Below are 27,457 nucleotides of genomic sequence, written 5' to 3'. Positions count from 1 at the left end.
GGGGTAGCTTGAAAATTTTATTGGAGATCATGTCCCTATCTTTAAAAACTGATTAGAACTTATTTAAGTTTCTTCCAGTCTTATTTTCAACGTCTTGAGAAATGTAGCTTCTGGAGCCTCCTCTGGAAGATCATTTGGTAACAGATTCACCATAGGAAACGAAGGTTACACATTAATCTAAGGATCATTAAAAACAAAACAAGACTAAACAACGCAACCCACAGTGCGTCTGTGTAGTGTGTGTCAGTAAGTCCATACACCTAAGAACACGTCTGATTCCTCTTTTTCTTTCTTTTCTGAAAGTTCATTAAATTCTGTCCAGCTTCCATTATCTTTCTCAAATGCTCTCGGCACAAATGAATTTTTATTTTAAAAACAACAGGATACCCTCTCTTACTACTCCACCTCCATGTTTCACTTTCACCCAGACAGCCTGTAACCATCTGTCAGTGCTGTGAAGATCTCAGTATCTTTCTTAAATCGACACCCTTTAACTTACACCTTGAGATTACTTACCACAGAAATCATTTTTGTTTCTAAATCCATCACTTTAATCTGATGATTATTGGTGTCTGCTACATATAATAACTGACCATTCTCTCCAATACACAAGCCTCCTGGCTCATTAAAAGTTGACTGAGTAAAACTGGAACTGATAACATTACTTGCATCTCCAGTTCCTGCTAATGTTGTACAGGTTTTCGTTTTGGGATCCACAACTTTAATCTAAAAAGAAAGAACAAAAAATTATACATTTGAAGCTCAATCTCGTGTTTATGGTATGGAAAAGTGTAGTATTAAGCAAGCCAGAGAATTTCGGATTGCTATTAGTATTCTTAATAAATCTCAGAAAAAGAAGTGCCATTTCCATATTTTCTTAAAAAGCCAAAAATTCAAATTACAGTCTAAAAGGGGATATTCCATTCTGAGAGCTAAAATCTACATAAAATCCTCAATTACATCTTGTCTTCTAGAAGCAATCTTTGATGAAATTATTTATGGAATTAAAAAAACTTTTAAGTGTTACTCTCTTTCCTCACAATGGGACACAGCTGAACTGTGTTTCTTCTCATGAGCATCTAACACTGGCTGAGGATTTGCTACTTACGTTAAACTTAATGATTCATGTTAAATTTATAGGCCCTCATCACAAAATATTAACATTTACTTTCCACTGATTTTCATAAAAGAGAAATGCAATAAAAATAGTTGAATAGTCAATACAAGAGAGCCAAAAAAGGAAATGCTGCTGAAAGTGGAATTTTTTCCTAACAGGCATTGCAAGAACTCAAAAATGTTCATTTGTTAGTTGATATATTAATTTCCCTGCTACCTGCCTCTTCCTTATTTACTCAATGCGTTACTAGGCAGCTTTGATGGGTTGCAATTCACAATTTTTGGCTATAGGCATTGGGAATTTGTTTAGTCTTTTCCCCAGCTCAGACTACCACCATATCCTCTTTGCAAAGAAAGGACCAAGAACAGAAGAGGCTTATACTTGTCAAAGACTGTTCTTCCTCTCTATATTTCAGAGTGGCAGCTGGAGGAGGCTCACAGATCTTCCAGTATTTTAAATACCACAAATGACAAGCAGGGTATTATATAATTTTGTCAAGACTCACCTTGTGATTATAAGAGTCTGCCACATAAACTAAATTCCTTTTCTTGTCCCAAGTTACTCCAAGTGGGTGCTGAAGCTTTGCATTGATTCCTACTCCATCAACATCACCAAAAGCAAATAAGTTCTTTTATGTTTTTTTTAAAAGAAAGAAACAGCATGAATTAAAATTTTTACAGTACTTTGTTATGGTATAAAGAGAAAATTAAGATGGCTAAAGATGCTACTTAAGGTAAAGGGGAAAAGGTCTGATTTCATATAAACAGGGCTGGGCATTTGATTCAGACTAGATAAAAATGACAGAATTTTAAACCTGTATTAGTTTGTAGTGCTTAGTAGTTTTATTCACTATAATCACACACTTGATCAGGAACAAGTCAAGTCTACTAATCTGGTGCTCTTTCCACCCTACAGCCAACTATCTAACTTACATCTCCTCTTCTCTTGGTAATCAGTATTTTATCCTTCCTCTCTCCCTGAAGCCTTGACATTTATATATAATCAAGTAGAGTCAGTTTACTTTTCTTAGATGGTTTTGTTACTTGTGTTTCTTTATATTCACATTCCTTTGGTTTGGCTTCCATTTTAACTTATGGATAGGCCAAGAACTCACTCCCTCCTAAATTTTAATCACTTTTCACAATTCAGAAAATTGCAAGCTGCTGAGCCTGGGCATACTGTGCAGAAGTGATCTGCATTACCATGGGGTCTCTTTCTCCTCCCACAAGGTGCTTCACGGCTCCATCCTTCAGTGAGACGGTTCTCACGGTGCTGCTCTCACTATCTGCTACGAACAGGCAGCTCCAGGGATCTTCTGAGGCCACAGAAAGACCTGAAGGTTGGGCAAAACCTGCCTTGTGAGGATATGCATTATTTCGATTCTCTTCATTTCCACTTCCAGCAAACCGAAGGCAGGTTCCTTTTTTTAACTCACTAGAAAGACAAGTTCATAGGTGAAATCAACACTGTTATATTATGCTCAACTTAGTTATGAAACAAATGAATGTAAGTGATGAAATCAGTGGTGATAAGCCTTATAAACAACAAAAGATCTAGTGATCTTAGCCTAGTTAACCTGTGCAAGTCAGATTTCAGTGTAGTTTTTCTAATCATTAACTTATTTATCCACTGTGTAGAGACCTTTCTTACTGTTTTTTTTCTTGACATACACAAAACTGAAACTATTCTCAGTGGCCACACAGGTAATCCCTGACAATGTCAGAATTATAATAATGATCATATGATTGATGGGATAGTTTATTTTTCCTCCAAATGGTCAGACAGGTACAGCTGAATCCCACCTTAATTTCTTAGCTTCATGCAAAATCCAGTTCTGAAAGGGGATTCAAAAGATTACCTAGCTCTGGATGGTTTAAAGCTTAAATTTTCATTAAACATGTTTGGTTTTCTTGTATATATGTAGAGACTAGCAAAAAGAATTAAAAAGATCATTTTTGAAAGGTAGTCAGGTCAAGCATTACCCATTTTAAGAAACTGATGTAGGATGATCATGCTGCTTCAACTAATCAATTGCACAAAACCATTTCTTAAATACACCAGAGAAATCACTATTTAAAGGTCTGTCGCAGTGATTCCTTTTGTAATGCAGAGAAAGTTTTACACTTTGGTTTCTAAGTCTATGCCAGAGGGATTGGAAGGAAGACATGGTGGAGTCTTGTGTTGAGGGAAGGGAAGAAGCTGACCTAGGATGCACTATAATGAGAGACTATATGTGTATCATTTCCAAATACGGCACAACATGCAGAAGTCTAAAATGACCGTTAATCACTTATTGGTTGATATGTTCCCACTGCGAAGTTAAGTGGGGAGCAGGGGATGGAGGCAAGCGATACAGAGAGTATAAAACATGGCCACTTACTCAAGGAATTTATCTAGTCAGAGAAATACGTGTAATAACTAACATGCCAAACAAATAATTAAAAGGTAATTACTACGGGAGTCTTCACAATTTAAAAGAGTTCCCTTAACCAAATAAAAGGTAGGAAGAGTGGGGAGAAACAGGAACTTCTAAAATGTTAGGAGTCATTACCACTTGAAGATCAGCAACAAATAAAGATAAGTCATCCTTAAAATTATGACACAGGTCAACGTGATCTGATTGGACATTTTTCTACTACGAACAAGAGTGATCATTACTTATTTCGAAATTAAGTCCACTCTTGACCATCTAGGTCCAAAACAGCCATCACTTAGAACAGCATATTCTGGCCATTTCGCTCACATAAAATGTTACTGGTCACCTCACTGTCAGGCCACTGTCATCTCTTGCCTGGATAACAGCAATAGCTTCCTCAGTGGTATCTCTGTCTCTAGCATGGTCCCACTCCAAATGCTGCAAGTGTTCTTTCAAAAACACAAGTCTAACATGTCACTTCTCAGCTTAAAACTTTCCATAAAAGCAAGTAGAATAATGTTAAAATAACATTCAAATCTCTTAAAAGGACTCACAAGACACTCCGTTATCTGGCTTCTAGTGATATCACTAGTGTCATTTACTTGCCTGGAAAACCTCCACACTCCCTGTCTAACTCCTACTCTTCTATCAGTGATAGCTTAGTAGCTTCTTCCAGCAAGCCTTCCTTGATACTTCAACTCTTATTGATACTGAGTGTTCCTCTCATTTACGTAAGGGACACTTTCCACTTAAAGGCTTACTGTAGTGATTCCTTCTATACACAGTACCTGCTCTTCCCAACTATTTTTGTTTGTCTGCTGATCTGATTCTTCCTCTGTAAGCTCCCTGAGGGCAGCAACCATGTCTTTTCATTTTGTTCTTAACATAGCGAACATGTTTCATCCTTAATACCTAGCATAGTGCCTAGCACATAGCATAGTTAATAAAAATTTGTTAGATGATTAAATTTTACAAAACGTCATATAAAGCAACACACACACTATTTGGAATATCTGATATTTCTGATTATCTACTACACAACTGCTCCTTTCTACTGATAAAGGTAACGGAGATGACCCGCACTTACTTTCTATGGTGATTTAACAGTCTTTATGGTCTATGACTTTCATTCATCTATTTATTCTGCAAACCCCTCCTGAGCTATTAGGTACCAGACACTGTGTTAGGCACAGGGGACACAGAAACGAATGAGAAAGGGTCCTTTCCTTTAAGAGGCAGTCTAGTAGGAGGAAATAGTTACGTAAACAAATAAGTGCAACTGAAAACAGAGAGGGGGAGAGAGGGGAGAGGGAGAGAGAAAAAGAGAGAAGGAAGGGAGGGAAGGAGAGGGGAGAGAGAATGGACTTAGTGCAGTGACGGAACTCATAGGGAGCACAGTGAGGTCACAGAGAAGAGTATGGTCGATCTACCTGGGGTGTGAGGGAAAAGAGGAGAGGCTCTACAGAAAAGATGTAAGACACTTTGTAAGACGCTGCCTTTTCATCTTTATATCCCCAACAGTGGCTGCAAAGCCACCTACAGTTAGTGTATATATATGCCAGGCACCAGGCTGAGCTCTTCACACATATTAATCCTCAAAATAAGTCTATCAGGTAGATAGAAATAGGGAAACTGAGGCTTAGAAAGTTAAAGCGGTTCTCCTAAGCTCACACTGATAAGTAGCAAAACCAGGATTCAATCTCAGGCTTGACTACAGACCTGAGCCACTAACTACCCTGCTACGCAGTACTCAAATATCTGAATTAGTGATCGGGGATATGTGAACTACGCATTAAAGAGACGAGCACCCACCAAACACTTCCCGTCCTCTTTCTGGATGCTTGGGAGACAGCTCTTCCCAGGTTCCTTGAAGTTAGGTGCGCCCATGAGACTTAATCTGGCTGATGATATGTAAGCAGAAGTGAGGCATCACTTCTGAGTAGAAGCTTTAAGAGCCAGTGAGCAAATCATCACCTTTCTCTCTCTGCCAGGCTGCCTGGCAAAGCTCCTGATGGTGCCTGCTTCAGCAGCCTTGGGGGCAGGAGTGCTCCCCAGTGAAGCCACGTGAGTCAGCAAGAAACAAACCCTGTCTTAAGCCACCAGATGGGTTGTTTGTTATCGTAGTACAGCCCAGCGTGTATCCTGACTAGTACAATGGGTGTTGTGAGGATGGAGACTTTGAGAAAGGGAAGTCCGTGAACTCCAAGTTGTGCAGTTACCCAAAAGGAGATGTTGCCACTTACTTTTTCTTTGGTAGTCTGCCAGAGTCCAACAGGAGTGCCCATATCTGATGAGTCCCTGCCATGGCTATCCACAGAATGTCATCTTGTTGGACCTCTGAACCTTTATAAAAAAATAAATAGTCATTATTATATACACATGTCTGATTCATACAAACACTCCAATTGTTTCAGAAATTTAAATTAAGGGAGGACAGCAATATGTTTGTAAATCATCTGATATAAATATTTGTAATGTTTTAAGTTGTTTTTGAAAATTTTCCATTTTCCTTGTGAAAGTTCTTTAGACTTATAAACTTACCTGTAATGATTTCACAGAAATCCAAAGTGTTTTTAATAACAATATGTCCCACTGCATCTCTGGACACAATGTTTTAAAATATTTGATTTCTTATTTTACGTGATAGAAGAAATGTGTTGATACATACTCTCCAAAGGAACTGTGCTAGTCAAATACCTAGCACTAATCACCTAGATTATATGCTTTAATAATAGGTTCTTTGAACAATTTCTCATGAAAAAACTATATCTTTTAATAATTTAATAAATGTGTATTTCCACCAGTGATAGCCTTTAGACTCAGACATACATCATAACCATTATTGGGGCCGGCTCTGTGGCTGAATGGTTAGGTTCGTGCGCTCCACTTCGGCAACCCAGGGTTTCACTGGTTTGGATCCCGGGCGTGGACATGGCACCACTCATCAGGCCATGCTGGGTTGCGTCCCACATAGCACAACCAGAGGCACTCACAGCTAGAATGTACAACTATGTACTGGGGGCCTTTGGGGAGAAGGAAAAAGAAAGGAAGATTGGCAACAATTGTTAGCTCAGGTGCCAATCTTTAAAAAAAAAAAAACTCTCTCAGGAGCAAAATAAAAAAAATACACTAATTGGTTGTGAAACTTTTTCAAAGATACAGCTGACATGCAAAAAAGCTAGGAGTACAATATATTACAATTACAAGCTCTGTTTACTAAAACTAATGACAATTTTTTTAGACTGACGTTACAACTTACTACAACGTGACAAAGCTGTTTTACTAATTCTATTGTTAAAATATTTAATTTTAATTTAAGCTGTATTCTGAGGGTACTTTTACATGTAATCGAGACAATTTAAAATAATTTGGTCTGACATATCTTATGCTAAAAGAAGTATCTTGGCAAGGCTATTTCATTTGTATTTTATTTAACGTCAAATAGTTTATGTCTAGAAGGAATTTTTCATCTTTATTTCTTTCAAGTGTATTTTGATTTAAAAATAACAAAAATAATGATGACAGTTCTCAATAAATTGTGGTTGCTATGTGCCAACTACTTTACAGAGATTATCACTTAAATTTTCTCAAAAGCTCCAGGAGATCAGTGGTATCAGGCCCTTTTTACAGATGAAGAAACTGAGGAGTAGAGGTTAGGCAACTTGGCAGGATCATAGAGCTAGGGAATGAAGGAACTGGAATCTGAACCCAGCAGTCCAACACAAATACCTGTTTCATATGCTCTCTCTTTCTCGGTGTTCTTAATTGCTATCCTATGAAATCTAAAGGAAAGCAGTTTATTTCAATTTAATTTTTCATAGTGAAATATTTTTATCAAGTTAAACCATATTAAAAGTGACATTGCCATCTATATATTCTGGGGACTCCGTCTGTACTTAATCACCTTAAAAGCAGATCAAAAGCTTTTCATAATTTTTAAATTTTATTTTGCCGCCACCATGTGAGGACAAAGTGTGACGGTGACTGTCTATAAACCAGAAGAGAGCTCTCACCAGAAACCAACCATGCTGGCACCTTGACCTTGGACTTCTAGCCTCCAGAACTGTGGTATTTTGTTACGGCAGCCTGAGCTGACTAAGACATTTCCCCTGAGACTAGAAATGAGACAAGAATATCTGCTATCAACATCTTTATTTAGCACCATATGAAGGTCCTAATTTGTGCAACAAGTAAGAAAAAGAAGCAAAGGCATAAAGGTTAGAAGTAAAACTGTAACTATTAGAAGGTGCCATGCTCTTAAAGCCTCTCTTCTGCTGAAAGAGAGCTGTGCTGGGGTATATCTGAGTGAAAGACCACATCAGGTCTGTGTTACCTAGTCCTCCAAAGAGGCCAGACCAGCTCAGCAGGGTCTGCTACACGAAGGCACAAGCTGCCAACAATAAAGTGTGAGCATTTGTCTGGGCTTGGTCTCTGTGTACTTACTTCCTGTAGAAGCCCAAGGAATGAGAAAAAGTATAGAAGTGGGTGCTATATCAGGTCAGGACTCACGTGTTTGCGATTCTCAGATCAACTGATGATGACGATGACGGTGGGGGACTGGGGGGGTGGTGAAAAGGATAACCATCCAGAACATTTCCTATGTTTAAGGCACTGAGCTAATAAGCACCTTACCTGGATTATTTCCTTTAACTTAACAACCTTAGGAAGTCTTATTATCTCTATTTTACAAAGAAACTGAAATTCAAAGGGGTTAAATAATTTGTTGAAATTCACACAGGTAAACCTGGAATCTGAATCCAATAATTAGTGAGTCTGACTCCAGATTATTAGTGTTCTGATCAGAATGAAGGAACTAGAAGTGAGCTGTGCTCTTCTGGCCCATTCTCTTACCCTTCCCTTCTGCCTCTGCCCCATGGACTTAGCTCAGGCTTCAAGTACCCAAGCATTCTGAGATGTGATGAAAAACAGGGATCTGATCAAATGTAGCATGGCTTTCTGCTCCATGATGTGTGGCTAGGTTCACTCCTTCAGCCCTTCCTTCCCTGTGGCCCCTGGAATAGCCTATGGCTGAATAATGTCTTACTAGTTTTTTTCCCAGTCCCCTGCCTTTTCCATTTTTGGTTTGGTTCAGCCTATCAACATCTTTTTGTGACTTTTACGAGGTGACCCTATCTTACAGCAAACGATGATAATAACACTTACGTAGTACTTTCTATATACCAAGAACTATTCTAAGTGCTTTCCATATATTAATTCTCATAAGCCTGAGGTAGGTACTATTAGTATCTTCACTTTAGATGAGGAAATTGAGGCATAAAGAGGCTGAGTAACTTGTCCCAAGTCACACACTATAAGATGTGAAACTAATTAGGGACCCAAGTAGTCCACGCTACACAGTTTCTCAAGAAGTTTTTACCCTGCCAGATCATTTCACTGAGGGCTGAAGAGTTTGTTTTTGCAAATAAACTGAGAGTTAAAAAAAAAAGTAGTCTGCAATTACAATGTCTATTAAACTAACAAGAGTCATATTAATAATTTATGCTGTTTACCTTGGATTTTAAAATCTAAAGCACACAGTTATATCACTGAGTATGGGTATCAGTTTTGTTCCTTCTAACAAGAATGTTGCAATCATGAACATTTCAATTTTAAATTAAAAGTGAACTTAAGTATCACTGACTTTCAACAGTCACAAATTAAAAATAAAAAAGGACAATGCCACAAGCTAAAAAGGCTTTGGGAATGAGTATTTTTAAAGGCAAAACCCCTCATAATTGTCAACAAGGACTAGTGAAATAGTTTCAAAAAGGAGGAAAAAAATCAGCAAATGAAATATGAAATGAAAATGACCTGCAATCCAGTTTTTAAATATTCTCTGTTATTTTAAACAACTAAGATCAAAATAGATCCCACTGAATAAGAATCCTTTTAATAGCATCTGTGAAATTGTCCATTAGTGTAAATAGCTTTTTCTGCACTCTCCAAAAACCTCCTATGTAGCAAAGCCTAAGCCACTAGGAATAAGCACAAAGCCCGTCACCCCTAGGGCACAGGAAAAGAAACCTCTCTACGTCTGGGGGAGGAGCAGAGAAGAGTCTTTGGCCATACTGTCACCAAGTAGAGGCTGCCCACTGCTGGGGGAGACGCAGCACACTCTTTAAAACCACTCACAGATGCAAGGCAGAGCTCAGCTGCTAGAGAGAGAAGGAACAGGAACGATGAAAAAGGCACACAGGGCCTCCCTAAGACAGGCTTACCAGAACAATAGAGAACACTGCCTTAAGCCACAACAGAATGATAAACGGCAGCAGTCTACCCCTTGGGGAGCTGCAAGAGTGTAGAGAGAGAACCACTCTGTGGCTTAGCTGTGCAAGGTGACTGAAAGCTGAGGGTGGAATACTAACATTGAGAAAAACCCTCCGGCATCTAGGCCCCCAAGCCTAGGCAACACCAGCCCACTGCTGGAGGAATTTGAAAGCTATGGTGAACTGACAGAACTTACAGCAATAATAAAAGCCAGACCCAGCCCAGCTTCTGACTAAACTGACACAACCTCCCATAACAATGGCAGAAATGCTACTGATCTCAGTGCCCCAGTTCCACAGAAGATGACTGGAATTTAATTAAGAAAATGAGGAGGCACACATAAAAATAAGCAAAAAATAAGCAAAAAACAAACAAACAAAAAACCAACAAAAAAACAAAAGACCATTTTCAAGAGACAAAGCAATCAACAGAAACAGACTCAGAGATGATATGAAATTTGGAACTATATGACACGGACTTTGAAATTATTATGCTTACTGTGTTAAAGAATCTAGAGAAAAAAGCGGCCAACATATTCAAACAGATGACAAATTTCAGCAGATAGATGGAATCTATAGGAAACAGTAAAATGGAAATGCTATAAAAAAAGAATATCAGAGATGAAAAATTCCATCAATGGGCTCATTAGTTGACTAGACACAGCTGAGGAAATAATCAATAACCCTAAAGACAAATCAACAGAAACTATCCACACTGAAACAAAGTTAAAAAAGGGTGAAATAAAAGGAACACAATATGTAAGAGTTGCTGGATATAATGTAAGTTTAACATATCGGTAACTAAAATCCAAGAAAGGAGAGAAAGGGAGCAGAAAAAATATTTGAAGAGATAATGAATGAGAATTTTTCACAAATAATGAAGGACATCAAACCACACACTCAAGAATCCTAACAGAATAAGTCCTAGACATATCAGTTAAATTGCTCAAAACCAAAGAAAATCCTGAAGGCAGCCAGAGGAGAAACACACTTTATATACAAAGGAACTAGGAAGAGAATTAAATCACTCCTTTTGTTTAAAACTATGTAAGCTATAAGACAATGGAAGGACATCTTTCAAGTATCAAAGAAAAATAAAACGAATCCAGACTTCATATACGGAGTAAAAATATCTTTAAAAAATGAAGGCTAAATACTTTTTCAGACCACCCCCTACACACACACCAAAAAAAGGTCAAGAGAAATAACTGTCAACAGGCAGTGCTACAAGAAATGTTAAAGGAAATTCTTCATGTAGAAGCAATATTATTCCAGAAGGACACATAGGACTCTTCAGAAAACAGCCATTTTGGAAAACAGTTCGTCAGTTTCTTAGAAAATTATACATACACTTAGCATATAAACCAGCAATTTCATTCCTAAGCATTTGCTCAACAGGAATACATATGTCCACATAAAAACCTGCACACAAATGTTTTATAGAGTCTTTAATCATAATTGCCACCTGAAATGTCTATCAACTTGTGAATGAATAAACTCTGATACAGTTGTACAATGGAAATAGTACTCAACAACAAAAAAGAACAAACTACTGATACATACAACAGGGATGAATCTCCAAAGCATTATGCTATATGAAAGAAGGCATACATAAAAGACTATACCGAGGAGCAAGAAACAGATCATTGTTGGGGCCGGCCCCATGGCTGAGTGGTTAAGTTCTCGTGCTCTGCTTTGGCGGCCCAGCCCATCAGGCCATGCTGAGGCGGCATCCCACATGCCACAACTAGAAGGACCAACATAGAAGTTGGAAATACACAACTACGTACCAGGGAGCTTTGGGAGAAAAAGGAAAAAATAAAATCTTAAAAAAAAAAAAAAGAAACCGATCATTGTTGCCAGTGGCTAGAGTGAATGGTGAAGGTGCTGGGAGAGAGACTGAACAAAGGGTCACAAGAGAACTTTTTGGAAATTTTCTATATCTTGATTGTAATAATGGTTGTAAGCTATATGTCTGTCAAAATTCACAGAACCTATACCTAATAAGGGTGTATGTTACTTTCTGTAAATTATACCTCATCAACCTGACTAAAAAAAAAAAATCTTATAAACACCAAGTCAATGTAGTAAGATAATATAAGAATCTTCTCTTCAATTTTAGATATAAGAATACTATAATTGTTTTTATTTTAAAAAAACAAAAACACACTAGTCACACTGCATAAAATTTATTCCTCAAAAAAATTCTTTATCATCTGATTATCATTAGAGGACAAATGCTTTTATGGTATTTTATAGCATATTAACAGAAGTTCAGAGAAGCACATTACTGAAGCACATAAGTACCAACACTGTAGATTATCAGACTAGCATACTAAATAATTGGATTTCAATCATTAAAGGTTAGGTAAGAACAGCCAAACTTCTATCTAAGGAAAATGCTGATTGAAGGGCTAAGGAAGGTTAATGGGATTTGGGCACATTATCCTTTTTTATAAATGATTCTAAATCAGCAAAGGCTAAAGCATTTAGAGACTAGCAGGGGTTTTGACCTTTATGATAAAAAATCTCTCAGGTTATTGCCTGGCATGAGTGGAGTCAGCACAGACCTGATATGCATTTTAGAAACATGGTAAAATTTCTGCTGAAAAAACAAATATACTGTAGTTAGTAATTACTTTTAGTGCATTATGAAGTTCTAATCATATTTATAGTGATAATCAAAAAGAATGAACAAAGATGAAACAATCACTTTTGTAAAAAATCACTTTATGTTAATTATTTTATGCTTTTATCACTATAATGGCATAATTAGGTTAAATATTTAGGCGCTATTTAAAATACATACATATTTATATACTATATGTATATTTAAAATAATCAGAGGTATGTCAAATCCCTTTCTTTAATCTCTTCTTGAAGTATGTTGTTTATTAACTGCACCTCTTGGTAGGGTATATATTTAACTGTGTATTTATTCTTGGTAGTTTTCATTCTCTTTACCTATTTTGTTTAAGGTTTAATTTTTAATTAAATATGGACACAAATGGATGTATGTTATATATAAAGTTTAAATAATAACTGAACATCCATGTGCATACCACCTAGCTCAACGAAGAGAATATTTGAAAACCCTGTGCATCTCTCAGTGACCATATGCCCCACTTCTTCCCAGAAGGAACCACTAACCTAAAAATCTGTGTTTTTCATTTTCTTGCTTTACTTTTTAATTTTACCATGTCTGGATGGATCTCTCAACATCTATTTAGTCTTGCTTGTTAAGGAACTTCCTATAAAATAAATCATATTGTAGGTCTCTTCTGTAACTTGCTTTTGTCACTCAACAGATGCCTTCTGATAACTTGTCCACGTTGCTTGGTGTAGCTGTGGTCCATTATTGGCACTGAAGTGCAGCCTAGTATATAAAGATATCACAATACCTAATTTTTCATGCTTTCCTCCTGATAATTCCATCTTCTTTCAAATTCCTAACTATGGTAGACTATCAGAAATATTATGGAAAATTACTGAAGTATTAAAAAACTTAAGTGTTTAAAAGAACAATTTTTCTCAATACGGTCCTCTTCAAGTTGTGCTTATTCCCATGTCTGATTAAACCAGTCGTACAATTTTGTAATTTAAATATATATGAACCAATTCAATATGGATGCAAAAAAGAAGCTGTTTCTATGAAAACAAAGTTGAATACTTTGGAAAGACTCAATAAAGACAAGTAGCTAAGTCAAAGTATTATTGAATTAGGTGGGGGAGGACAATGGGAAAAAATAAGTTAAAAAAATTTCCACCCTCAGATTTCTTTGCAGGTGTTTTAAAGTTCGCATCACGCTTTAAGAAAACCAAAAACAATACATTTAGGGGTGCGAGAATGTCAAGGTCACTTAAAGAAAACACTTTGTTCCTACATCAAAAGATTGGCTAAAAAAATGTACATTCATAATTCTTAAATTAAAATAAAGCCTTTTAGTTTTCTATTCCCAGATTTAACAGATTTTTTTTCTATATGGATCAACTATCATACTTCTAATCACTTCAGTAAAGGATTCTACTGTATTTATATACTTCTACTTTTACTTCACAAGGGTTCAGGTAGTTTACAAAGAAACAAACCCTAACAAGATAAATAAATTTAATATAAGTAAAAAAACTGGAGCAATAAGTAAACAAGGTAGAAAAGGACGATGCAACCATGCTAATATTAAAATGAATGCCACGTTATCCACTATACTTTGCTAAAGATAAATCTGTCTTAGTTTCCTAGCAATCAATACAATGCAAACACAATCAGTTATGATACTCAAATTACCCAGGAGCTTAAAAACAAACCTGATACTTAGGAAAAAGTATAATTATCTATAATGCAGCAACCAGAAAAAAATTTCTCCAGTAGATAATCAGAGAGGTCATTTAGAAGTTAATAACTGAAACCACCAGGAAATCCCTATAGTAAAAACAGTAACAAGTCCCATAGGGCCGTATTTTGATGAAATACATAATATGAAACACATACAACACACATATAAATATAAATGTATATGATATGTTTGTGTCGATATATTTTTTAATGAATGATGTCATGCCAAAATGCAGTTTAGTAAAAACAACTCTAAGTAGAACAATATTCTAGGATTCTATTTCCTCATACTCTGACAAAATACATTAATCCAGGGTTAGATTCTAGAGTAATTTAAAGCAGTGGTTCTTAACATTTTTGAGTAACAGACCACTGTCAAACTCTGGTGAGAATCTGACCAACTCCTCCAAATGTTAAACAGAATTTCTGGGAAGTTTAAGTACCTCATAAAGCCTAACCATGAATGCCTTGGGTCTATAAGCCAAGGTTAAGAACTCTTGGACTAGAGTAGTCATCATGATTGTAGGTCCTTCATACAGTGCTTGAAAAACATTTTCTTGTAGCCAACATTTTGAAAGGGGTTACTTATGTGCATTCAAGATTACTCCTCTTGCCAAGTAGCGAGAGTGAAGTTATCTTAAGCTGTAAGTTAAATGCAGAGCCGTATGCTTCTAATGATCTGTTGAACTAAGGTAGGACTCACTTCCTTTATGGTAAACAGTTTAATCAAGAAACAAGTCTCAGACAGCACATCACTCCAGTAGGAAGCTGAGGGAGTACTTGTCAAGACAGCCAAGGTTTTCCTTGGAAAGCAATTTGGGCACATTCTCAGAGATAAACCACCAGAAATCACACACCGTAAAGTATGATTAAAAAAATATTAGCCTAGAAAAATAATGAAGTACTCCTCTACTCCTTGGCCATCCAAATCCAACTTAGTAAAGCATCTAGAAAAGTACATCCTGTTTTTAAGCAATGTAAATTCTGATATATGTGACAGATTGAACTACTGGTAATTGAATTCTTAATTCCTCTGTAGTCATATTATACATCCACACCCTCGCCATGGCCTCACTGTAGGTAAAGTGCAGATCCCATGCCTCTGCCCCATGCCTCTGAGCTTAGTTATAGCACTTGCTTTAATAACAGCAAGTAAACAGATATGACATGAGCAAAGGCTTAAAACGTGGGTAACTGAGATCACGCTCTTGTGTTCCTGCCTCTTGCCAAAAGAATATGCCTCAGACAACTACTGGTCCAAGGAGGATGAGAAACAAATGGAGTAGATCCAACCCAAGAAACAGCTTGGAACCCAGCCCAGGCTCAGCCTTGATCAGCTGAACCCCAACCCTGTATGTGAGTGAGAAATAAAGTTTTGGGATGGTTTCTTATGAAGCATTATTATAAGTGGCAATTACTGACAGATACAGTATATACAGGCTGTAAGTTGCAAATATAAATATCAATAACTGAACTGCTATATCCACTATCAGCTATAAATCACTGGGGGCTTACATACTAAGGCCAGAAATTTTTGTTTTCCTTGAGGGAGGGTAACAGCATACCAAAGTAACAAATCTCAATCACTTTGAGTATTTGAACTGATGGATGTGTTTCAGATTATTTTTCCATCTACAAGATTTACGTTCAAATAGCTCAGTGGCATACCAAAGGCAGAGAGGCAAGAGTGACAAGTCCTGGTGGGGATGAGTATTTTTAACCCTGAAATTATTTACAATTGCTGGAACCTGGTGATAGAAGAAGGCTGAGTTTTAGTTGGTTTTACTACTGTTTTTAGATTCTCCACATGGAATAAATCCCCTTGCACCTGGGACGCACTGCTTCCCTACCTCCCATCCTCTTGCCCCTGTGAGCCACAACAACAAGTCATAATTACTAGCACACAGAATGCCAAAACCAGAATTCTCAAAAATAACTCACACAAAATATCTAAGTTAAATACATTAAGTATAGGTAATACTAGTAGTTCATTTGGTTATTTTATGACATTAAAAGCTTTATAAAAAAAGTTAATGACAGTGGAAAAGATCAAGGTCACTGAATTGTAACTAAATTGGTATAATAGAAAATAATCTCAAACATAAAGCCATTCAGCTAAGCTGGTGCTTATACACTCTATAAATATATTAAGACCATACATACCATTTAGTCCCAAATTCCATTTTCAAAGTACTATACTAACTTTCTTTATTCATGAATCTGGTTTTAGACATATAGATAACCATCTCAGCATCACTGCGGGCCAACGAAAAACACGAGTACTAAAATTCCTGGATTGTCTTTTTAGTATGAAATAACTTGCAATAGAATTAATCCAATAGAATGTCCCAAGAATATTTTTAAAATCTTATTTTTATTAAGCAAAGTTCACTTATATTTAATATTAAACTTTACATACCTGATGTTCCAAAAACCACATCCCAAGGGGAACTAATGGGCTGCTGTTCTCCTTCAGCTCCACCTTCTTTATCTGTACCTTGAATTCCAATGCCAGCTACAGTGCTCACCATCTCAGCTTCCAGGTCAATCTACAGAAATTAATACGTTTTATGCAATGCATGTTACTTTTACTTTTTCTTTTGGCATATGAAGATTTCCAATAGAACACATAGAGAGCATTTGCAGACAAATACTCTTTTTTTCTTTTCTTTTTTTTAAAAAAAGGCTAATCAAGTATAGTGTCACCTTATTATTCAAATGCACAAACTCAGTGCTTTTCATTTCCCCACCTGTCCATTCCCCTACTTTCCTCCTACCCTACTCCCTCATCATGCCTTTATCAAAACTGGTGTTGATCTCACTTTAACTACAAAATAATTTAAAAGAAAGTGAAATTTGGAAATTAAAAGGGCAATCTAGAAAAATGTATGTTTCTTAAAATTAAATGTATATATTCTAATTATGCTCAGCTAGTAACTGACACATATAGAACTTAATATGTGATTTTGATTATTTTAGAGAAAGCTGAGGCCTAGATCCTTAAGTAACTTTCCCAAGATTCCAGAGCTAGTACGCTGAGGACCTGGGATTTCAGCCAGGCACTTCTAGCTCTAGGCCATACCCTGAAAACTAATGCACTCTACTGCAAACCAGATGCTCCGGTTTCATCCCGAGATCCTCTCCCAACATTTTACCAGGAAAACTTTCAAACATACAGAAAAGCTGAAAGAATTTTGCAGCAAACATCCATACGCCCACCACCTACTATTAACATTTCACTTACTCGCTTTATCACATATCTTCTCCAGCTACCAATCCCTCAATCCATTTATATTTTTTGACACATCTGAAAGTAAACTGTATACATCAGTACACTGTCCCTAAATATCTCAGCATGCTTATCATTAACTAGAGTTCCTTTTTTAAGGCGAAACTTATAATGAAATGCACAAACCTTAAGCATATCATGTGATGAACTGTAACAAACGCATAAACCTGTGGAGCCCCAACTTACAAAAAGATATAGAATGTCACCTTCATCTCAGCAAGTTCCCTCAAGCCTCTTTCCAGTCGTTCCTGCCCCCAGAGGCAAACAGTATTAAGTTTTTTTCCATCACAGAATAGTTTTCTCTCTTCCAGGACTTCAGACAAATGGAATCAAAGACTGGATTCTTGTGTGAGGCTTCTTATCTTCATGTTTCTGAGATTTATGCATGTATTGGTAGCTTGTTCCTTTTTATTGCCAAGCAGTATCCCATCATAGGAATATAGCATGGTTTATTTATATATTTCCCTACTAATGGACACCTCGGATGTTTCTAGTTTAAGTAGAGTTGCTATGAATATTTCTGCAGCGGCCATTTGGTAGATAAGTCTTCACTTCTCTTGGGTAAATTCACAGAACTATACTGCTGTTATAGGGCAGGGATACGATTAGTCTGATAACACTGCCTGCAAGTTGTCCATAGTAGTCCATCATTTGATATCTCCATCAACAATGTATGTGAGCTCAAACTGCTCCACATCCTTGCCAACCTATAGTGTCAGTCTTTTCACTTTTAACATTACAGTGGATGTATAGTGGAGTTTCACTGTGGTTTTAATTTACATTTCCTTTTTAACTCATGATGTTGATTACTTTTTTATGTGCTGTGGTCATTCTTTTTTTGTGTGTGTGAGGAAGACTGGCCCTGAGCTAACATCTTGTACCAATCTATATACTGTTGTGGGACATTGCCACAGCATTTCTTGATGAGCAGTATGTAGGTCTGCACCCAGGATCCAAATCTGTGACCTCTGGGCCACTGAAGCAGAGCATGCAAACTTAATCACTACACCACTGGGCTAGCCTTGCTGTGGTCATTATTATATCTGCTTTTGAAAAATGTCTGTTCAAATTGTTGGCCCATTTTTCATTGGGCTGTCTTCTCATTTTTAAGTTGTAGGAACCTTTATATTTCATGAATACTAGTCCCTCAATAGATTACATTTCGTGAATTTTTGTGACTATTTTCTGACAATCTGTGGCTTGTCTTTTCATTTTCTTAATAGCAAATTTTAACGAGAAGTTTTAAATTGTGATAAATTCAAATCTATTATCTTTTCCTTTTATGATTATCGTTTCTATGTTCTGTCTTGAGAAACCTTTGCCCACCTGCAAGTCACAAAGCTATTCTCCTGTTTCCTGCTAAAAGCTCTATGGTTTTTGTGTTTCCATGTAGGTCTCTGATGCATGTTGAATTGGTGTTTATATAAAGTGTGTGAGGTAGGAGTCGTGTTTCTTTTCTTTCTCATGTGGATATCTGGTTGTTCAAGCACAATTTGCTGAAATGACTTTCCTTTCTCCCTTGATTGTTTTGATGCTCTTTTGAAAATCAAATAACTGTACAGGTATGAGATTATTTCTAGGCTATTCTTTGATATCTGTCCTTATGAAAGTATCTGTCTTGATTAGCACAGCATTATAGTAAGTCTTGAAATCAGGCAGTATAAGTCTTTTAACTGTGCTTTTTCAAGATTGTTTTAGATATAATAAGACTTTGTTTTGCCTTTTCACGTAAGTTTTGGAACTGCTTGTCAATATCTACCAAAAAAGCCTGATGGAGTTTTGATTGAGATTGCATTGAATCTACAGATCAATTTGGAGATCTACGGCTTAATACTGAGCCTTCCAATCCAGTATTGGATTAATTTTTCTCAGCAATGTTTTGTAGTCTGAAGTATACAGTTCTCGTATTATTTTGTTAAATTTATTCTAAGTATTTTATGTTTTTTTGCTATTATAAATAGAATTTTAAAATTCCAACTTCCAATTGACTGTCACTAGTATATAAAAATACAGCTGATCTTTTATATCGACTTTGTATTCTGCAACCTTCGTAAATTCAATTAGTTCCAGTAGCTTTTTCATAGACTTAGAATTTTCTACATATGTGACAAGTCACTGGCAAATAAAGACAGTTCTTCTTCCTTTTCAGCCTGTATGCCTTTCTTGCCTTATTACAATGGCTAGTACTTCCAGTACAATATTTAATAGATGGGGTGAGAGTGGGAATCCTTGCTTGGTTCCCAGTCTTGGAGGGAAAGAATTCGATATTTTGCCGCCGAAGTGAAGCACACGAACTTAACCACTACACCACTGGGCCGGCCACTGCCCCTCCTTGCATTATTTTTAATAGCTACTCTATAATCTCCTAAAACTGTAAAGAATATTCATCCACGTAACCTTATCTATATTTTTACTGAAACCAATATGCCTAAATACAATAGGCAGCTTAGGGATGGGGCCTTGAAACAGATCTTGATTTAAGAAATGTATCACAGAAACTCATAAGATAATTGAAGAATTCCTCCTGCAAAAAGCCCCAGGACCAGGTGATTAGATAGAGGAGTTTTAATAAATGTTCAAAAACCATTAATTCCTACATTAGATAAATTTTTCAAAAAAAAAGAGAAAAAGAATGAAAATTAAGTAGCTCATCTGATGAGGTTATTGTGACCTTGATCGCAAAATCAGGGGAAAACAGTATAAGAAAATATAGAGGGGCCAGCCCAGTGGCACTGCGGTTGTGTGCACACGTTTGGCTTTGGCGGCCTGGGGTTCGCCGGTTTGGATCCCAGGTGTGGACATGGCACCACTTGGCACACCATGCTGTGGTAGGTGTCCCACATATAAAGTAGAGGAAGATGGGCATAGATGTTAGGTCAGGGCTAATCTTCCCCAAAAAAAACAAAAAAGAAAGAAAATATAGAGCCATTTAATTTATAAACATGAATTTTATGAATTTTAAAATATTAAATCTAATTCTGGATAATCAAATCCAATTGGACTGCTTAAAAAATTCAAGATTAGATAAGGTTTATCCAAGGAATAAAAAGGTGGTTAAACATTAAAAAAATCTATTAAGGGGCCGGCCTGGTGGCATAGTGGTTAAGTTCACAAGCTCTGCTTCAGTGGCCCAAGGCTTGCGGGTTGAGATCCCAGGTGTGGACCTACACACTGTTTGTCAAGCCATGCCAGGGTGGCGTCCTACATACAAATCAAAGGAAGACTGGCATAGATGTTAGCTCAGGTCTTCCTCACAAAAAAAAAAAAGAAAAAAATCTACTGATATAACTCATCACATCAACACACTAAGGGCAAAAAATTATATAATTATTTCCATAAATGCAGAACACACATTTAATAAAATTATATAATAAAATAATTCTTAGCAGCTAGGAATGAAAGGAAAGTTTCTTAACTTCATAACTACTTTATTTCCCAAAGCTATAGAAAATATTAAACTTTTAGAAAAAATTTACATGCATTCCCTTTAAGATCTGAGTATGACAAGATAGCCACTATCACTGTTAAAAGCAATGGAGGTTGTGGCCAGCAATATAATAAAAGGAAAGAAAAAGTGTAAAAATAAAAAGATCAAACTGTTATTTGTTTTTGTGGACAACATAATTATTTATATGAGAAACAAACAGAAGTTTTTGTAGAAATGGATAAGGTGGTCCTAAAACTCATATGGAATTGCAAGGGACCCAGAAGAGCCAAAACAAGGCAGCTTAGGGATGGGCCCTTGCTATCCCTAAGAAAAAGAAGAGAGTGAGAGAACTCATAATTCCTGATTTCAAAACTTATTAAAAGTTTCAGCAATCAAAACGGTGTGGTAATGGCCTAAGGAAAGACACACAGATCAATGGAATAAACTTGAAAGTCCAGAAATAAACCCACGCATGTATGATCAACAGATTTTCTACAAGGTTGCCAAGATTATTCAATGGAGAAAGAGTCTTCAATAAATAGTTGTTCTGAAGTAACTGGATATCCACATGTGAAAGAATAAAGTTAGACTCCTACCTCACACCATATACAAAAATCAACTCAAAATGGATCAAAGACAACTGAGAGAGCCATAATCATAAAATGCTTAGAGGAAAACATAGGAGTAAATCTTTGTGACCTTGGATTTGCCAATGGAGTCTTACACGTGACACCAAAAGCATAAGCAATGAAAGAAAAAAATAAATTGGGAATCATCAAATTTAAAACTTTTATGAATGAAAAGACGTGATTAAGAAAGTGAAAAGACAACTCACAGAATGTGAGAAAGCATTTGAAAATCATATACCTGATAAGGGACCCAGCATATATATAGAACTCTTATAGCTCAATAATAAAAAATATGAAGAACCCAATTAAAAAATTGGCAAAGAATCTGAATAGACATTTCTCAAAGGAAGATACACAAGTGGTCAATAAACATAGAAAAAGATGTTTGACATCATTACTCATTAGAGAAATGCACATCAAAACTACAGTGAGAGGCCACTTCACACATAGTAGGATGACTAGAATTAAAAAAATGGAAAATAAGTAATGGTGAAGATATGCAGAAATTGGAACGCAGAAATATGTGGGTGGAAATGTAAAATGGTACAATCACTGTTCAAAACAGTTTAGCAGTTTTTCTAAATGTTAAACATAAAATATAAAACACATGACAACAATTTCAGTACTTAGGTTATGTATGCAAGAGAAAAGAAAATGTATATACACACAAAACTTACATGTGAATTATTCACAATAGCCCAAAATTAGAAAAACCCTAATGTTCATCAACTGCTAAGTGGTTAGACAAAATGTAGTATATCCAGTGGAACACCATCCAGCAATATGAAGTAATAAACTATGATATGCTACATCATAGGTAAACCTCAAAAACACTGCGCAGAATGAAAGAACCCAGACACAAGAGACCATATACAGAATGATTCTATTTATATGAGTTCAAAAGAGGCAAATTTATGGAGACACAAAGTAGATTAGGACTGGGGGAGGAAGGGGTATTAACTGTAATTGGTCACAAGGGTTCTTACTAAGGGAATGAAAATTTTCCAAAAACAGTTTATGGTTACGGTTGCATAACAGGTTAGATTTACCAAAAATTCTTGTATACTTGAAATGGGTGAACTTTATGCCACGTAAAATATATCACAATAAAGTTGTTAAAAAACACCTACAAAAGAAGTCAAAAGGTATAAACTTCCAGTTATAAAATAAGTAAGTCATGAGGATATAATGTATAACATGGTGACTGTAGTTATTAATACTGTATTGCATATTTGAAAGCTGCTAAGAGAGTAGATCTTAAAAGTCTTCATCATAAGTCAAAAAAGTTTTCTGGTAACTATGTACGGTGACAGATGTTAACGAGACATTGTGGTGAACATTTTGCAATATATACAAATATCAAATCATTATAATGTTGTACATCAATTATACCTCAATTTTAAAAAAAAGCATGCACATGAAACACTACATGTTACAAGGTCATAAACAAATAAAATAATACAAATTAAACATATCAAAATGGCTGTGTACAGGTGTGTTTATGTAAGGGGAATTGTAGGGGAATGGGGTGTGAAGAAAAATTTATAAAAAATAAATTCTAAACGAGACAGGTCTGCATGAAACAGTGATGTTTGTGAGCTATGACGTTTGTGAGAGTATGACTAACTCTCTGCAAATAAGGTTTTAAACAAAAGTAAGGGGCCGGCCTGGTGGTGCAGCAGTTAAGTGCACATGTTCCGCTACTCAGCGGCCTGGGGTTTGCCGCTTCGGGTCCCGGGTGCGGACATGACATGGATTGGCAAAAGCCATGCTGTGGTAGGCGTCCCAAGTATAAAGTAGAGGAAGATGGGCATGGATGTTAGCTCAGGGCCAGTCTTCCTGAGCAAAAAGAGGAGGATTGGCAGTAGTAAGCTCAGGGCTAATCTTCCTCCAAAAAAAAAAAAAAAGAAAAAAAGAAAAAACAAAAGTAAAACAATAAATATTTTTATACTTTTAAAAGAAGAGGAAGAAATAATTTCACTTCACTTCCTATTTTTGCAGACACTAAGTCACACAATATAAAAATAACTCCAGGTAACCTAAATTTGTTGTGATTATGCTACTTAAAAAGTATCTGAAAAACAGTCAATACTCCAAAACCTGTTAAGTTCAGTTCTAAAGCAAGAGAAATAACGTACAATTAAAAAAAGACAAGTACTTCCTGAATGTTGTAGGTTAAATATCTTACTACTTTAATTCCATTAGATGTCTAGGACACTATGATGAATTATAGAGGCATACAACCCCAAAAAGATGCTGATAAACAAACAGTGACCTTTAAGGATTTAGTGACAGAAAACCACTTTTTCCCAAAGTATATACCATGAAATCATCAGTCCTATGAAAGTTCTGCCTAAAATGGTTCCCGGGTCAAGTAACTTTAGAAATACTGCACACATATCCCTCGACTGATGTATTCACAATCCATTAGTATATTAAAGTCTCCAAAAAGAAAGTCTCTAACACTTTCAAAAAATAAATCTGCTTTAATTTATAAATTCACAAAATCCTTTCTTCATGTAACACCTTTTTGTGTTAAGAAGAATATTCTCTTTAGAAAATGCTTCATTAGACAGATGTCATTTGTCCATAAATTCATTTAACAGATATCTATTGAACATCTACTGTGGGCCAGGCCCTGTTCTAGGCGCTTAGGATTTCAGCAGCAAAGAAAACACATTTCGTGCCCTAATGGAGACTTACATTACAGTGGATGTTGTCATATGTTCTATACATGTTTCTCCTATTATGTTTATATTAGGTGATGATATTGTCAGATAAATTGGCATACAGAGAGAAACAGCGAGAAAAGCAAGGAAGTATCAGAAACAGTATGTTTAAGCAGAAGGACGTTAGATGAACTTAGTTACTTATTTTCCAAATAGATGGCAACTTAAAGACCAATGGATTATAGTGAAAATATTCACCAATAAAGAATGTTTAAAACAACTAGGTACTTCTATAATGGAATACTATGCAGTCATATCATTCAAGTGACTAACAGGGAAAAAATAAGCTAAAAAAAGATTGTAGAGGCTTATGTATACACAGTATGATTCCATTTGTTTTAAAAATGATTCTCTAGGGGCTAGCTGGGTGGCACAGCGGTTAAGTTCACACATTTCGCTTCGGCAGCCTGGATTTCGTCTGTTTGGGTCCCGGGAGTGGGCCTACATACTGCTTGTCAAGCTGTGCTGTGGCAGGTGTCCCACATATAGAGTAGAGGATGATGGGCACGGATGTTAGCTCAGAGCCAATCTTCCTCAGCAAAAAGGGAGGATTGGCAGATGCTGGCTCAGGGATAATCTTCCCCACCGCAAAAAAAAAAAAAGATTCTCTAGAGGCAGTCTTTTTAATATAAATTTATTTGTATATGAGAAGAAAATTTCTGAAATGGCACAAATTTTAACAATGACTGGTTATCTGGGGAACTGGAATAGATAGATGATCAGGGGACGTTTTTACCTTTATGTATTAATCCATTTTTTAAAACAATAAGATCACACATTACTTTTATAATGAGATAAAACAAATTTTAAGACTAACTGACTGATAACTTTCAGGCAAAGCATAAGAGCTGAAGGAACGCAGGCATGATATGATTTTTTTCTAGGTTTGAGAAAACTTAACTGAAAAGGACAAAGCATCACTTTGCAAATAGTGGTTAGGAAAACAACTCAAAATGAGGAGCTTTCGGGAATTAGGACTATGACCTTGAAATAAAGGATAAAAAAAAAGGACTTGAGTGGGTTTGTCCTCTGTGACGAAAAACAAGATACCAGGGATAAAACTAAAGGAGTACCTCTGAAAAAATCTGAGTAAGAATGCTCTGAGGTATTTAAGTATCACCCTCTCACTTCAATATTTAAGGCGGCAAGTAATTATCAGTTTTTCTGATTAGAATTGCTAAAGCCTTATTTAAAATGGAAAATTACCTTTCTGATAAGGTGATTTTCAGTATCTGCTACATAGATGATATTATTCATTATGGCCACACCCTGTGGTGAATTGAAAGTTGACTCTGAAAATGTTCCATCTTTTCTTCCAGGGTTGGGTCCTAAAAGACAAGATAATCATGACAAATTTTCCACTTAAAAAGTTCTCTCAAAGTAAAACCAAAAAGATAAAACTCGTGTTTATAGCTGGGATTTTATTATAAATAGCATGATACTTCTACCTAAAAACTAAAATGTTTCCCAAGAAATCTGTTTTTCTGAAGAGTGAGTTCTGCAAATGACAGGGCTTACTGGACAATGCTCACCAGTGCACGTAAGTACAGTAGTATATATCAGAAGAACACACTTTTAAAAGCGTCTTAATTACCTATTATCTAGACTAGAAAGAATTAAAAAATAATTTTAATCTTTTAGCATACAGATGAATGATTTTTAACAATTTTGGAAGATCTACAATACAATTTGATAATACAATGAAAATTATGAACTCCTCACTAAGAAAAATACACATGCCCATAAAACATCACAAACAATTTCTAGGGGGTCTTAGATCCCAAGGACCATTCAAGCATTTCTTAATAGTCCATAAACCCCAGGTTAAGAATCCTTCATATTTACCACGTCACTTGGCCACAAAGTTCTATCTCATGCACACTTTAAGAGAGACAAAGAGTGATTCTGTTCTAATGGCCTACTTCTCAGCTTCTGGACTACATGTAGAGTTTCAAGGGTGGAGAGCACACAGAATAATAAAATATAATTGTTATTTCTGTGACAAGAGGACAAGCAATTCAAGCCTCTAAGCCAGCATTCCCAAACTACGCTTCAAAGAACTCCACTGTCCCAGCTGTAAGAGAGGCGGTATGATGCAGCAGCTAAGGACATGCACTCAAGGCCCAGCAGACTTGGTTTAAACCCCAGCTGACGATGGGGGCAAGTTCTCTGTGTCTCCTTTTCTCTTCTGTAAAATGGAACTAATAACATACCTAACTCATAGCATTGTGAGACGAAATAAACTAATACAGGTAAAGAGCTTAGAATAATGCCAGGCACATGCATAAGTGCTTACTATTATTAATATTATTATTGTTGGTGAGAGTTCCCTGGGTAAAAAAAAAGGGAGGATACTGTGGTCACTTCAGATCAGAAAATACTGTGCACTATAATGCCCTCTTGGATATTCCTGAGGCACATTAGCAGAGTAAAAGATCTAAGCAGTACAGTGACACCACCACCAACAGAGATCTGTTAAACTACACCTAACCAGTATTTCCTGAGTGTATCTGACAAAAGAATTGCTTTTAAAAAATTGTAAAGTAACTATTATCACAAGATAACAGTATTCCTAGAAACATGTTTGGGAAAGGTAGCTTCTGTGGGTTTATTTAAAAAACATAAAATATACACATACTCTAACAAAAACAACATAAAAAATTCAAGAGCTAAGGGAATAGTATCTTGGCATACTAAGAAGCACCAGGGCTTAGTGTATGATTAATTTATTTGCATTAGAAACGTAGATATCCCTACTTTATGTACTAACGCTGTATGTATTACTAAAGCAGAACTGCAAAGAGCTGACTGACTTCTCTCTTTGACTAATATGTTGTTAGACGTCAATTCAGCCTGGATTAATAAGAATGTACTTAACAGATTTTATTAATTATGTAGGTGTCAGTAAGAGCCCTTTTTAAATCTAAGACCAGGGAGATAGGGAACAAAATGATCTATGCTTGTATGATACTTGTATTTTTGCTATACCCAAAGGGAATGGATCCAGAGTATGCTTAAGTTCTTACAGAAGAAGAGAGACGTAAAATTATGTACAAATCCTAGGTTATTTATTTTATAATCTAAGTCTCAAGTTCCTAGGGTACTGTCCTGATCTTCAAAAAGATATGGGTATATTCTGATGGAAAGTGAAATACTCCATTTAAGCCTGAAATCCAAAATGCATACAATAATTTCATAAGATACAATAAGTGTGGTAGTTTTTTTTAAAAAACAAGAAGGGATATACAAAT

The 27,457-nt window shown here is 36.1% G+C and overlaps 1 protein-coding gene across 1 annotated transcript in view; it reads right to left on the bottom strand.

The window, feature by feature from the left end:
- Positions 1-27,457, bottom strand: part of NHLRC2 (NHL repeat containing 2) — a 60,845-nt gene that overhangs the window by 13,637 nt on the left and 19,751 nt on the right. Inside the window, exons 4-9 of the mRNA XM_046653224.1 lie at positions 25,413-25,534; positions 16,552-16,681; positions 5,777-5,876; positions 2,320-2,551; positions 1,623-1,745; positions 517-726 (exon numbers count right to left, since the gene is read on the bottom strand). Coding sequence (XP_046509180.1) covers positions 517-726; positions 1,623-1,745; positions 2,320-2,551; positions 5,777-5,876; positions 16,552-16,681; positions 25,413-25,534 — 917 coding nt within the window. The remainder of the gene's footprint in view (positions 1-516; positions 727-1,622; positions 1,746-2,319; positions 2,552-5,776; positions 5,877-16,551; positions 16,682-25,412; positions 25,535-27,457) is intronic.

This window comes from Equus quagga, chromosome 2, assembly GCF_021613505.1.
Source record: "Equus quagga isolate Etosha38 chromosome 2, UCLA_HA_Equagga_1.0, whole genome shotgun sequence".
NCBI classification, from domain to species: domain Eukaryota; kingdom Metazoa; phylum Chordata; class Mammalia; order Perissodactyla; family Equidae; genus Equus; species Equus quagga.
This window is presented reverse-complemented; position numbering and strand designations above follow the sequence as displayed.